This window comes from Aristolochia californica, unplaced genomic scaffold (genome assembly GCF_029961685.1).
Source record: "Aristolochia californica isolate CCGP_79_NKW_82.1479 unplaced genomic scaffold, dmAriCali1.0.hap1 SCAF_4, whole genome shotgun sequence".
Lineage (NCBI taxonomy): Eukaryota > Viridiplantae > Streptophyta > Magnoliopsida > Piperales > Aristolochiaceae > Aristolochia > Aristolochia californica.
In genome coordinates, this window is record NW_027182103.1 from 549,191 (window position 1) to 562,405 (window position 13,215).

General features: G+C 40.4%; 2 protein-coding genes across 2 annotated transcripts; both read left to right on the plus strand.

The window, feature by feature from the left end:
- Positions 1 to 969: 969 nt before the first annotated feature.
- Positions 970 to 9,296, plus strand: LOC137963583 (amine oxidase [copper-containing] zeta, peroxisomal-like). Its single transcript, XM_068810711.1, has 12 exons — positions 970 to 1,309; positions 3,495 to 3,604; positions 3,974 to 4,279; positions 4,799 to 4,911; positions 5,043 to 5,373; positions 5,455 to 5,670; positions 5,766 to 6,002; positions 6,126 to 6,311; positions 7,079 to 7,219; positions 8,210 to 8,478; positions 8,688 to 8,769; positions 9,018 to 9,296. Exons 1-12 carry the CDS (start codon positions 1,084 to 1,086, stop codon positions 9,135 to 9,137), a joined length of 2,337 nt encoding a protein of 778 aa, XP_068666812.1. The 5' UTR covers positions 970 to 1,083; the 3' UTR covers positions 9,138 to 9,296.
- An 805-nt stretch (positions 9,297 to 10,101) lies between these two features.
- LOC137962751 (uncharacterized) lies at positions 10,102 to 12,404 on the plus strand. The gene has a single exon (XM_068809796.1). It carries the CDS (start codon positions 10,339 to 10,341, stop codon positions 12,175 to 12,177), a length of 1,839 nt encoding a protein of 612 aa, XP_068665897.1. The 5' UTR covers positions 10,102 to 10,338; the 3' UTR covers positions 12,178 to 12,404.
- Positions 12,405 to 13,215: the final 811 nt, after the last annotated feature.

Here is a 13,215-nt window from a genome sequence, read left to right on the forward strand (position 1 = left end):
AAAAAAAACAAAACCCTAAAATCCAAACATACTCCATGTAAAACAATGTAACAATTACTTTACAGAAGAGCATTCACATCTCCCCCAAATAAGTCCAAGAGAGGTGTTAGAGACTACACAAAAAGAAGAATAAAAAAGAAAATGCACCCTCCACCTCTCCCCCTCCCTCTTGTCCCTATCCACTCCTACTGGTTGACAATTTTGTTGTGGATAGTCCACAACCACACTGATTTGATAAGCAAACTGCACCTCATTTCAAACTATATAAGCCATTAAAATCATGGCTTATCCACTCACAACATTTGAAGTGGGACTTGAATTGAAGTACACCATCAAACCCTTTTTCTAGTGTGGCCACAACTAATTTGCCACTACAACCCATGATAGCTTATGTTGCTTTAATGTTCCTCTAATTGAGCTTGATTTGCACTTACAATATCTTTATTGGGTGGGAGGTGGGAGATAGGACCCATTCATCTAAATAACTTACTTGAAACTAGAAATTGGTATTTGAAGAGATTCATTAATTAACCTAGTAAGGGCAGGGTAACCCTTTGTAATTTGTTCTATTATGCGTCTCATGGAAGGATATGTTATGGTAAGAGGGACGGGCATTATAAGTAGCAGGGGGCCAGGGGGTGACAAGTAGAAGTGGCTATCACGAAATTACGAAGCTTATCTCGCTGGCTTCGGTGATCAGGTCGTTTTCAATAAGCGGGTTCTTTGCTTTTCTGGGAAAAGTCGGCCCCAGCTTCGCACGTGATCTCCCTCCCCCCGCTTCCCTCTATAAAAACAGAAATGCTCTGAGCAGGCATTGGCGTTCCTCATAAAGGCCAGCCTCGCCAGCTCTGACTCGGGTCTTGTTTTCGGTAGATTCGTCTGCGGAGGAAACCCTTGTTCGGTTTTTTTTGGCTTTCTTGTGGCTTTAATTTTTTTTTTTTTTTTTTTTCTGGTTTGGCGGAGGCGGCTGGGAGGAGGGAGAGGGGAGTAGGAGGAAGGCCGAGGTTGTACAGAGACTTGCTGTATGTCAGATTGTGGTGTTAGGTACTACGGCGGATTCGGTGAGCTCGTAAACCCGTTACAATGGCCACAACTGCGGAAAAAGCGACGTCTAGCTGCATTGACAAGGATGCTGGGGGAGGTACGTCCCTCCTGCGGGAGGCTTCCGCCGCGGGATCATCCGATGTGATTGTCGGTGATTGGACTGTCGGTGGTAGCGATCGACGCGATAAGTCCAGACCCATTGCGACCTTGATTCGTCCCGTTGGCTCCATCTCGGAGGGAACTTCTACTAAGACTTCTACTGAAGGTTGTTCTGTACCATTTATCTTTTTTTCCTTCGTACACACTCCCACTTTTTCTCTGTGTATACTGTTTGCTTTTGGTTTTGTTTTCGTGTGTTTGTTTGAGTCTCTTGGTGAGGATTTGGGTTTTTTCTTTCTTTCTTTCTTGATCGGTGTGCAAGACGACTGTGTGTTTTGTGCTATCTTTAGTCTTTGCACTTAAATCATTTTGAAAATTTGTCGAGAAGAAAAGGCAGTGGTTTATCTTGGTTCGATCATAGTCGAAGCGCACTGATAAAAATCGAGATACATTTTTATTTTTTTCGTCTTGTACTCCCATTTTTCCGTGTTTGCTGGCTCCGATTACTGATCTCTACGTTGCTGCACAAAAGATCAGTACTGGTCTCAACGTTTTTGTATAAGTGGAAAGTAATGATCTTTGCCAAGCAGTTCTTGGTGAAGATAAAAGTAGACGGGCTTTCTTTTCTCTGTCGAACACATTTGACAATAAGTATTCAGATGCCATGTCTTCCTAGAGGCACTGATCTTGGGGAATCTGCGATCGGTTTTCGCTTCTGCTTCCTTTGTTTTTACTTCCGAAATTAATTCCTTTATGATATGATCCTTAAGAACTGGACTTTTTTGGATAAGGCAGGAAAACGTGAATCATTATGAATGTTCTAGAGCTTTGAGTTTTACACCATGTTGTTTGGCTTTTTTTTCACTATGGGGACCACAGAAGAATCGTACAAGGTTTGGACTCTGTTAGTAGTTGTTCTTGAAGTTATTGATCACAATTACTTCCCATCACATGACGTGCCTCATTTATTTCCTTCCAAAGTGGCTTTTACTTGGTTGCCGAATGGAGCAATCTATCATTTTTCCTATTTCATTGTGCAGTTATTTCTTAATCTCAAATGTGCTTCCTTCTTGGGTGGGGTGCACAGTGTTGGTGACACCCTTGTACATTATCTCAGGGGTGAAGAAGGACGAAAGCTTGGTTACATTTAGTGTGTGTCTTTTGCTGTGCTAATCGTACTGTGTGAAGATTTCGTATCTACTTGTTCTGTTGATGAATATAAAGATTGATTCTGTTTTCTCATATTACTGGGTTTATTGCAATGAGTTCAAATGTTATAATTTTTCAGTACATGTAATACCTTTTTGCATGAATTGCAGTTTGTAAACTCTTATGTCAGTTAATATGCTTTACTGTCTTTTACGGGTTTCCAAAAAATTTCTATTTGGTAGTTTTGTTCACTCTGGAGGCAGGATTATCATTTTGTCTTTTTCAACAGTCGTTAGCTGGATCAGTAAATCATGTGTAAACCTTTCGATGTTGCAGCTCTTGTCATATTCATGGTGATGATGAGGCTATATTCGATGCATTGTTGCCTAGTAATGTGCATTCTTGCATCGGTTGTGTCATTTTGGTTTGAGTTCTTGAAGATTGGAGACTGGTGTTCATCATCCTAAATATGGCCATCTCAAACATTTTGTTTTTGTATCATGTTACTTAAACCATTGCCTGAAGGTGATATAAATCTTAATAGTGGAATCTTGTTCTTCTAAATGTTGTCTCATGAACTATACAAGCTGCTTTTAAATTTTTTGTTGAATTTTGATTATGCATGCACACAGCACCACCCCTTCGTGAGATCTGAATGCAAGATCTCCCACTAGAAACCCTCCATGTGGCCTTTGAGCCAAAAGCCGAATCTGCATCTGTGGGTGATTTTTGTTCGACTCCTTGTACACAGCTTCTAGCTGATTGATATGTGTGCCCATTTAAGTTGAACAAAGGAGGTGGCAACAGCTCTTTGATTTGTATTCCTGCAATAGTTCCAGTACTTTGTTTTGCTTTGGTACTTATCCCTCCCTCCTGAAGTAGGCCATAACATAATGTATATAGAAGTGTTTGACCATCAATGCTTATACTTATCTTGGGACGTTTTATTTGAAAATCTTCAATTTTTAAGCTAGTTTTCCTTGAGTTGCCTTGTAAGTTGAAGGAAAAGAAGTAGCAGTACTCTCCTACCAAATCTTTAGCTTATTTTCCGTGCTCTTTTTCTACAGAACATGAATCTTGTGAGACTTCAAAGTGCATATTGGTTGAACTGTTCCTCCTTTTGTTATAGAAATAAGCTCTCAATCCTTTTGAGTTGTATTATCTTCTATTTAGTGATTGTTGCTTGTTTTGTGCTTTTACAGGAATACAAATTATGATGAGGGCTCAAACTAGCCATCCTTTGGACCCACTGTCTGCTGCTGAGATCTCAGTGGCAGTTGCAACTGTCAGGGCGGCTGGTGCTACTCCCGAGGTTCTGAATTGTGCTTAAAGATGATTTTTTTTTTCTTTTTTGGTTCTTTTTCTTGAATGGGTTGGTGTGTGAGTCTAGACAATACTCCATGAAGAGTTGTACAGAGATTCTCTGGGCTACCCTCACAAACATTGAACCGTTGATAATGCGTTCAAAGAATGATTAAACCTTGTATTGGGCACTGCCCAGAATTTGACAAGAAGAGCCTTAAAGTATCTCTGTTTGTTGAGGAGATCTCTTAGTCCGATTGTTCTGGTAGTTTCCCACCTGAACAATGGTTGGGAAAGAGTTGGCTGAAAGAGTTCGGATGGTTTATATTATCTGGGCCAACGTCTTGTGTTGACAGATGAATTACTATCTTTTTCTCAGGTGAGAGATAGCATGCGATTTATAGAAGTTGTTCTCTATGAACCAGAGAAGCATGTGGTTGCATTAGCAGATGCCTACTTCTTCCCACCTTTCCAACCGTCACTACTTCCAAAGACAAAAGGCGGGCCTTTTATTCCTAGTAAACTTCCTCCAAGGCGAGCAAGGCTTGTTGTCTACAACAAACGGTCAAATCAGACTAGTTTATGGATTGTTGAACTGTCTGAAGTTCATGCAGCCACAAGAGGTGGTCATCACAGGGGAAAGGTTGTCTCCATGGAAGTTATCCCAGATGTTCAGCCTCCAATGGTATTCCATCTATCTTATTGCATGTATGAATTAGTTTTATACTCGGTCAATTACGAAGCTTCAAAGTGTCATATATGTGAATTGAATAAGAATAATGTTCATCATTTTGAGGCATCTTTTCTAGTCTTGTGGTTCATCAATATATAAGCACATATTTCGTTATGTAGAGGTATACGAGTCTCTTATAAGGCGGAGTTGCGAATCTGCTTATGTAGGTATTATGAAGAAGAAGTTAACCAGATGCTCAGTGTCCATCTTGATCTTGCTGCAAATTCACTGTTTCTTTAAGTTTCTCCCGGTTGATATGCTATTGATATACATGCAGTATTTGATGTACTTCAAATCTGTTAGCAGAAGCTTTTATTAGCATTGAAATTGGAAGTATGATTTGTTGTTGTAAAAAAAAAAAAAATGGATATGTACTTTGTGATCATATGTGTTCTTGCTTCAACGCATATTAGTGTAGTTTTGTTAAAATAGAAATGACTTAGCCTTGTATTTTTCTCTATCCATCTTTAGGATGCTGTTGAGTATGCTGAATGTGAGGCTGTTGTGAAAGACTATCCTCCATTTAAGGAAGCAATGAAGAAGAGGGGTATTGAAGATATGGATCTTGTAATGGTAGATGCCTGGTAGGTAGTCCTTATCTGACCAGGCATTTCTCAAAATTTTAAAAAAATGGAGACAACTGTGTTTCTAATAAATGAAGGTTCTGACTACTTGGTGCTTAACTTTCTAAAATCCTTTGGTATATTTTCTTCAGGTGTGTTGGGTATCACAGTGAGGCTGATGCTCCAAGTCGTAGACTTGCTAAACCCCTCATTTTCTGCCGAACTGAGAGTGACTGCCCTGTGGAAAATGGTTATGCTCGTCCTGTTGAAGGGATCTATGTTCTTGTTGACATGCAAAATATGGTAGTGGTTGAGTTTGAAGATCGTAAGCTGGTTCCCCTACCTCCAGCAGACCCACTAAGAAACTACACGCCTGGTGAATCTCGAGGAGGTGTTGACCGCAGTGATGTAAAACCCTTGCATATTATCCAGCCAGAAGGTCCAAGTTTTCGTGTTAGTGGCCACTTTGTTGAATGGCAGAAGGTATAGGCATTGAGATTAAAATTTAGAACTTATTTATATAGTCTGGTGAAGTTTGAAATGATTCAATGTATGTGGCAACAGTGGAAGTTTCGAGTTGGCTTCACTCCTAGAGAGGGACTTGTGATATATTCTGTTGCATATGTTGATGGTAGTCATGGTCGAAGGCCTGTGGCCCACAGGTTGAGTTTTGTTGAGATGGTTGTGCCCTATGGAGACCCAAATGAGCCACACTATCGGAAGAATGCATTTGATGCCGGGGAGGATGGTTTGGGAAAAAATGCACATTCTCTTAAGAAGGTCAAAATACTTGCCATTTGATGCTTAGTTTGGGGATGTTGTGATTCTCATATTTTAGTTTACTTGCATTTTCCTGATTGGATTTAGTTATGCAGGGTTGTGATTGTTTAGGCTACATTAAATATTTTGATGCCCATTTTACAAACTTCACTGGAGGAGTTGAGACAATTGAAAACTGTGTTTGTTTGCATGAAGAAGATCATGGAATCCTCTGGAAGCATCAAGATTGGAGGACTGGTTTGGCTGAAGTGCGAAGGTCTAGACGTCTAACAGTATCCTTTATATGTACTGTTGCAAACTATGAGTATGGGTTCTTTTGGCACTTCTATCAGGCAAGGGAAAACCTCATGATGTCAGATTAGTTCTTTAATTGGATTTTCTTACTTAATGTTTGTCCGTTCATCAATTACTTGCTACTGTATCTGTTGTTATACAATTCTCTCTTCTTATTTCAGGATGGTAAAATTGAGGCAGAAGTTAAACTGACTGGAATTCTGAGCTTAGGAGCATTACAGCCCGGGGAATCAAGGAAATATGGAACTACTATTGCTCCAGGGCTTTATGCACCTGTCCATCAACACTTCTTTGTTGCTCGTATGGATATGGCTGTTGATTGTAAGCCTGGTGAAACATTTAATCAGGTGTGTCTGGTGCATTTACTGTACATTTTCATCTGCTGATCGTGAGTGTATGAGAAAATTAAACGTATTATTTTGCAGAATATGGTTTTTTCCTTCATTTTTGTAACATCAATTTCTTTAGTGACATGATTGATTGGTTTTATTCTCACCATTTGGTTTATTCTCTTGTTGGAATTTAAGAGACATTTTGGTGCTGTCTTCTTCTCTGTATGCCAGTCTTGTTTGTCTCTCTGTCACTCATGCACATTTCACATACATGCCCTAGTAGAAACAGGTATTTTTGGCTTGTAGGGTTACTGTTAGGGAAGAAAGAATCTTAAACTTGAGACAGCCCAATGTTTTCATTGTCGTGCTACTCCTGCAATTGTTGGCAGTGTTGGATTATACTCTATTTGATGCCCAGTTAATGTGTTATTCCATAAGAAAGAACTCTATAGTTATTTATGTGAGTCTCAATGAGCAAGGATTAGCATAAGAGAGGTTCTTAACTAAACAACAATAACAACTATTTTATCTAAATTTATTTTCTTTTTTTTTATATTGTTTTTGTGGGTCCTATTCTTTTTCTTTGCTCATCATTGTTATCAATTGGATATGGATGATTCTAATGAAAGGAAGTCCGAATGTACTGAGGGAGCCATTAGTTACTTCAGAAGTTGTTCTTAGATTTCCAACTTCAGCATTGACTTGTGATGCTGATTGTACGTTTACACTTTTAAGTATTTTAATTGATTGTGGTTGCGCCATATGCCTACAAATTGTTTCAGGTGGTTGAAGTGAATGTCAAAGTTGAAGAACCAGGGAAGGATAATGTTCACAACAATGCGTTTTTTGCTGAAGAGGAACTCCTCAGGTCTGAACAGCAAGCAATGCGTGACTGTAATCCAACTTCTGCTCGTCACTGGATTGTGAGTCACTTTCTCCATCGAACATTAAGATGCTTAGCTTGATAATAAACCAACTTTCTATTTCTTTTGTTTTTCTAAAAAAATATGGTTTTCTTTTGTCTGAGCTCAATTAAAATTGACATCTGTTATGCTGACTTCTTACTATTTTGTCTTGCTTATGTCATCAATAACTTGGATTAGTATGAAAACCAAATAGTTGTAAAGCTTAGGTCCTCCACTTGTTTCCTGTGAAACTTACCAAGTTCTAGAAACTTGGTGTAAAACTTGGCCAGTATGAGTTAGCATGGAAACTTGGGTGATCATTTTATCGTTTATCCCAGTCTGTGTATTTCATCTCTATGTTTGTTCAGAGAGTAAATACAGACTAGGTTTAGAATATCCCTTTTTTTCAGGTGGTCATCTATCCATTCATCTGGCCAGGTTGATAGGTGTCTAATAAATTCTATAAAAATATATACTTCTGGATGATAAGAACCAAGGAATTCAAGATTTTTTTGGGTCAAATTAAAGATCCTTGTATAATCCTAATTTATTTTGGTTCTATTCCATTTATCCTTGCTTTTGTTATTGTACATGTTGTTATTCAAACTCCAGGCTTGGTTGAAACTATCTGATCCATTGCAGATCTTGTTGTTTATCAGATAACAAAAAAATGAAATGGAAAAAACTTTCCAAAGCTATTCTGTGTGACTTGGTGGCTGACCTTCCTGTTGTCAACAATGGCGTTCTTATTGAGTTGTTAGCCAGCCATTATCTAGTACTGTCTTTAGTTCATTGTGATTTCTTTGTTTTATAAATCATCAAAGGGATTATTACTGTTGAGTTCTTATAAATTTAATGGAGATTATGCCATTCATTTCTTTGAGCTTTTAAGAGGGCTGTTATGTTGAACCTTTTCTAAGTCCATTGATCTTAGTGATGATGAGTTAGTTGCAAATTACTTTCTGGATTCATTCTGAAATTGTGATTTCTGTCATTTATATTTTTCAGGTGCGGAATACTAGAACAGTCAATCGGACTGGGCAGCTAACAGGCTACAAGCTAGTGCCAGGTTCAAACTGCTTGCCACTAGCTGGTCCAGATGCAAAGTTCTTGAGGAGGGCAGCTTTTCTAAAGCATAATCTTTGGGTCACTCCATATAATCGAGATGAAAAGTTTCCAGGAGGAGAGTTTCCAAACCAAAATCCACGTGTTGATGAAGGTTTGGTAACATGGGTTAAACAGAACCGGCCTCTGGAAGAAACTGACATTGTTCTATGGTTAGTTTGTCCTTGCTAATTTTTGATAATTTAATAAAAATCGCATACATTTTAGACCAGTAAGTTAAAAAATTTCAAACTTTTTTTTTTTTTTTGCCATCAAGAAATCTTTTAAGCTGTATTTGCTCAATCCTACTAAGCATGATTTAGTCTCTTGTGACATAAGATATATGGGCATTAGAGTGAACTGATGGTGGCTTTTGTTGCAGGTATATATTTGGAGTTACACATATTCCTCGTCTCGAAGATTGGCCGGTCATGCCTGTTGAGCATATTGGCTTCATGCTAATGGTACGCTTACGTTAATTTACTTTCCAAATAAACTCTTGTTATACTTTTTTTTTTTTTTTTTTTTGAAAATGATGAGTAAACAAACCCTTATAAACGGTTTGTAGGAAGCCTTGTAATGTACTGGCTATTGAAAAACATGTATCGTAAAAGACGTAATTGACTTCTTTTTTTATACTCTTTACGAGTAGTACTAGTATCACTGCTTTTAGAGTACATGATTCTGAGGAATTTAATGGATGGTTTTGCAGCCACATGGTTTCTTCAACTGCTCTCCAGCCATAGATGTCCCTCCTAGTTCGAGCGAGACAGATGTGAAGGAGAATGGTGTGGAAAAGCCCATCCAGAATGGTCTTGTGTCCAAGCTCTGAGAATGCCTGTTGTGGGTGTGGTGGTGTTGGATGTGTGCATCTAAAAAACGGCTGGATATGTTTTTCTGAATGTTGTTTGCTTTCAACTTTGTGGAAATATCTTTTGTTATGAACTGCTTGGTGTGCTTCTGAATTGCAGAATCTTCATCTTGTCTGGAAGTGTTGTCTATTTTAAAATTTTAGTATTAGAATCTATACTTGTCATATGATATGGTAAACAGAGGGAAAAAAAACCCTGTTGCTGCTGCTCAATGATCTCATAGGGTTTTCTGGAATTAAAAAAAAAAAAAAAACTAGAAGCAAAGTAGAATCTAACATCGTTGAGAATGATGTACGCGACCAGAAAAAAATAATATCCGAAACGTCTTAGATTTCCATTCTAATGACAATCTTGGAATCTTGGTCAGAAGTTGAAATGGCCGGCTTGTAGTCATTCAATATCTTATAAATAAAAAATGAGATTTGAGACTACATTCTGCCTTCTGCAGACGTTCAATTTAGTCACGTAATGTCCACCCCCTTCACAATTATCACAAAACAACAGAACACGAGGCCCACTTCCTTAGATTTCTCTGTTTTTTAATGCCCCAGTATCTAGTTGTGTACTACGAAGAACAAGATAATCCATAGTTACCAAAAGAAATCGCTGAAAATTCATATGATTCAGTTGTAGTAATCTCAGTTGGAAGGACGTCCATTGCTTTATCTGCTCTGTCGTGAGTCGTGGGTCTCTGGTTTTTCCCAAAATTGTCCCCCACGTTTCTCACTTTGCTTTGTTTCTTCTGTTTCCTTCGACGTGTCGATTTCCCGCACTCTCTATTTCATTGATCAGGCGATGACTTAAAAGATTTTTCTTTCTTCGGTCTGGGGCACAGACTGGTTACTTGTGATTTTTTTTCTCTCTCACCCGTGGTGGACTCTGATCGCCTCTCATTACCAGAAAAGTTGTTCCAATTTATAACGCTAACTGCCCCACTTATTAAATTGTTGTAATTCCATTAACTGTTTTTAATTCTAGCGTGGAAAGAAAGCTCCCACTGACCCATTTCGCCTTTTCATCCATTCTTATCTTTTTGGGTCAGTCGTCGCCTGTCTCGACGATGACGAATTCTGAAGTTTGTGCATTTGGGTAGCCGCGGATTGGTTACGGAGAGAAAACCTAGGAAGAAGAAGTTGAAGAAAGAGAAGTGGTGCAGAGAGGATGATGAAGGAAGAGAACAGGAACAATAATGGTAATACTGGTATTGTGAATATTAGCAAGACGATAGAGGATGAGCTCGCTGTACCGATTCTTCTCTGTGAGCGTCTTCGGGCGGCGGTCCGGGAATCAGAGTCTTATAAACTGGAGTGCGGGGAGGTGGGGAAGAGAGCGGACGAGGTCTCGCAGAAGCTTCGGAGTCTCGTATATGTGGCTACCTCGACGCCGTCGCTGTATGAGCGGCCTGTTCGTCGGATTGTTCGTGAAGCCGCAAAGCATCTCGACAGGGCGCTTACCCTCGTTCGCAAGTGCAAGCGCAGCGGTGTCCTCGGCCGTGTTCTCACCATCACCATCACCTCCTCTACCGAGTTTCGGAAGATTCTTACTCTGCTGGATGCTTCCCTTGGCGACCTCCGATGGCTTCTGAACCTCTTCAATTCGCAAGGGGTGGTAGACCTTCTTTCCCTCCCTTCCATCGCCAGCATCGACCCTATCCTTGGGTGGGTCTGGTCTCATATCGCCGTTATCCAAATGGGTCAGCTCGCCGATCGTGTCGACGCCGCCAATTCCCTTGCCGCCCTCGCTCTCGGCAACGACCGGTACAAGAAGACCATCATCGAGGAAATGGGAGTTCCGCCCTTGCTGAAGCTGCTCAAGGAGGCAGCTTTCCCGGATGGCCAAATTGCAGCTGCTACGACTCTTACTCACCTCGCCACCGCCCCAGACGGGGCACGCCATATAGCTAACGAACTTGCCGTGGCCGTGATTGTGCAGGCGCTGTTCGAGTCCCCTGCCGCTGTGCAGATTGAGGTCGCGGCGCTTGTCTCGCGAATGGCGGAGAGGGATCCCCTGTCGCAGGAGGAATTCGCGAGAGAGAATGTGATTAGGCCGCTTGTTTCCATCCTCGCCTCTGATGTCTTGACGGACACCCGGGATTTCTATGCCAGGCCTCAGAGCATCCACTCGCTTGTTCAGATTAATCGGGAGATGGGGCTGCCGCGGAATGTAGAAGGAGGAAGCAGCCGAGGACGGGAGAGGGATCACAAGCGGGAAAAGGAGAGGGAAAATGAGAGCCCTGAAGTGAAGATGAAGCTGAAGGTTAACTGTGCTGAGGCGCTGTGGATGCTGGCCAAGGGAAGTATCTCTAACAGCCGGAGAATCACTGAAACGAAGGGGCTTCTTTGCCTTGCCAAGCTCATCGAGACGGAAACGGGTGAGCTCCGATTAAATTGCCTGATGACAATCATGGAAATCTGTGGTGCAGCAGAACACGACTCGGACCTCAGAAGGTCGGCTTTTAAGACGAGCTCGCCTGCTGCAAAAGCTGTTGTCGAACAGCTTCTCGAAGTAATTCAGCACATTGGAAGTGGCCCTGCTTTGCTTGTGCCAGCCATTCGCTCAATTGGGTCCCTTGCTCGCTCATTTTCTGCCAGGGAGACGAGAGTCATCCGTCCCCTTGTGAACCACCTGGGGAACTGGAATATCGATGTAGCCACTGAAGCTACCATTGCATTGGGAAAGTTTGTCTGCGACGAGAATTTCAATCGAGTTGAACACTCCAAGGCGATTATTGAATTTGAGGGGGTTCCTCCACTGATGAGACTACTCAGGCCAGGTGAGAAGGCGCAGTTACATGGGCTGATTCTTCTCTGTTATCTGGCAGTCAGTGTAGGGAACAGTGAAGCTTTGGAGCAAGCCCGGGCATTGACTGCTCTAGAGCTGGCAATTAAGTCACCTGCTGCTCAGCATCCATCTTTGAGAGAATTGCTTCCGAAGGCTATCTACACTCTTGAGCTCTATCAGGCCAGTATGCATCCTCACAGGCAGTTGTATGAACGGTAAAAAAAAATTTTGTGATTTGTTTGCTTGTCCTTCTGGGAACCAGGTAAAAAAAAAAAAAAACTCTCCAGAGTAGTTTCAGGCTGTAATATATCAGGAAGTGTGACAGTCTTTTGTAGCACATTGGTGTGCTCTTTGTTGATTACATTGTTCTTTACTTGATCATTTGATTGATCTTTGGAAGAGAAATGGATATATCTATTTGGAGAATGTCATCGTTGTTTGGTCAGAGGAAGTAAATTTATCTGCTAGTTTTCATGGTAATATACAATTCTTTTTTCTCTTCTTTGTGACTACTTCACCCTTTTTTTTAGGCTTTTAATCTTCTCTTTCATGAAGAGAGTTTTTTTTTTTTGGTTCTTGTTTTGTTCTTTCGGTATGGGATTATCGTAATAAGCCCATTCATTGGAACACTCAGAGAATCATGTGTCCCATGCTGTCTACACTAGTTCTGGGATTGTGCAGTCAGATTTATGCTCTGGTTTCTTGACTTAATTTTCAGTATTATTCAACTCTGTCTCACTGACCCAAATGGATTTATGCGTTATGCTAAAGGTCCATCCACCCTTTGGCTTCAACTTGAACCTGTAATCAGCAGATGTCTTTACTTTATACTTGTCAACAGTACTCATATTGACAATCCTTTTCTGTAGTTTCTGTAATCTACTTATAGTAAGAGCTATAGATGTGGGTCTTTGAAGTAGTTAGTCCAGTTCAAATATCTGTTTGCTCCATTATATTCTGCTAAATGTGAAATATATATTCTATTACAATGGAAAAAAAGAAAAAATCGAAAGATAGAGAAGCATATCTCACTTCAGTGTAGGCGTATTCTCTCTCCTATTGTATTCTTTTTGTTTATTTATTAATCACAGCAGAAACCTTATTGTACTATTTCTGGGGATTTCAGTAGTTACACCCTTGTCAATACATGGGTTCCCTTCTACTGCATCAGTGGGTTCCATTGCTGCAATTGTGAAGAGTATAAAATTTTTTTGTTTACTTTCTTTCTGTTACTTATGTTTGCTCTCCACTGAATCT

Bases quoted from the DNA above. Each gene is read 5' to 3' on its own strand.
- LOC137963583 (XM_068810711.1), top strand. From the start codon at position 1,084: ATGGCCACAACTGCGGAAAAAGCGACGTCTAGCTGCATTGACAAGGAT. The intron at 5,671-5,765 runs GTCAAAATACTT...TTAGTTATGCAG, and splicing joins ATGCACATTCTCTTAAGAAG to GGTTGTGATTGTTTAGGCTA. The intron at 6,312-7,078 runs GTGTGTCTGGTG...AAATTGTTTCAG, and splicing joins CTGGTGAAACATTTAATCAG to GTGGTTGAAGTGAATGTCAA.
- LOC137962751 (XM_068809796.1), top strand. From the start codon at position 10,339: ATGATGAAGGAAGAGAACAGGAACAATAATGGTAATACTGGTATTGTG.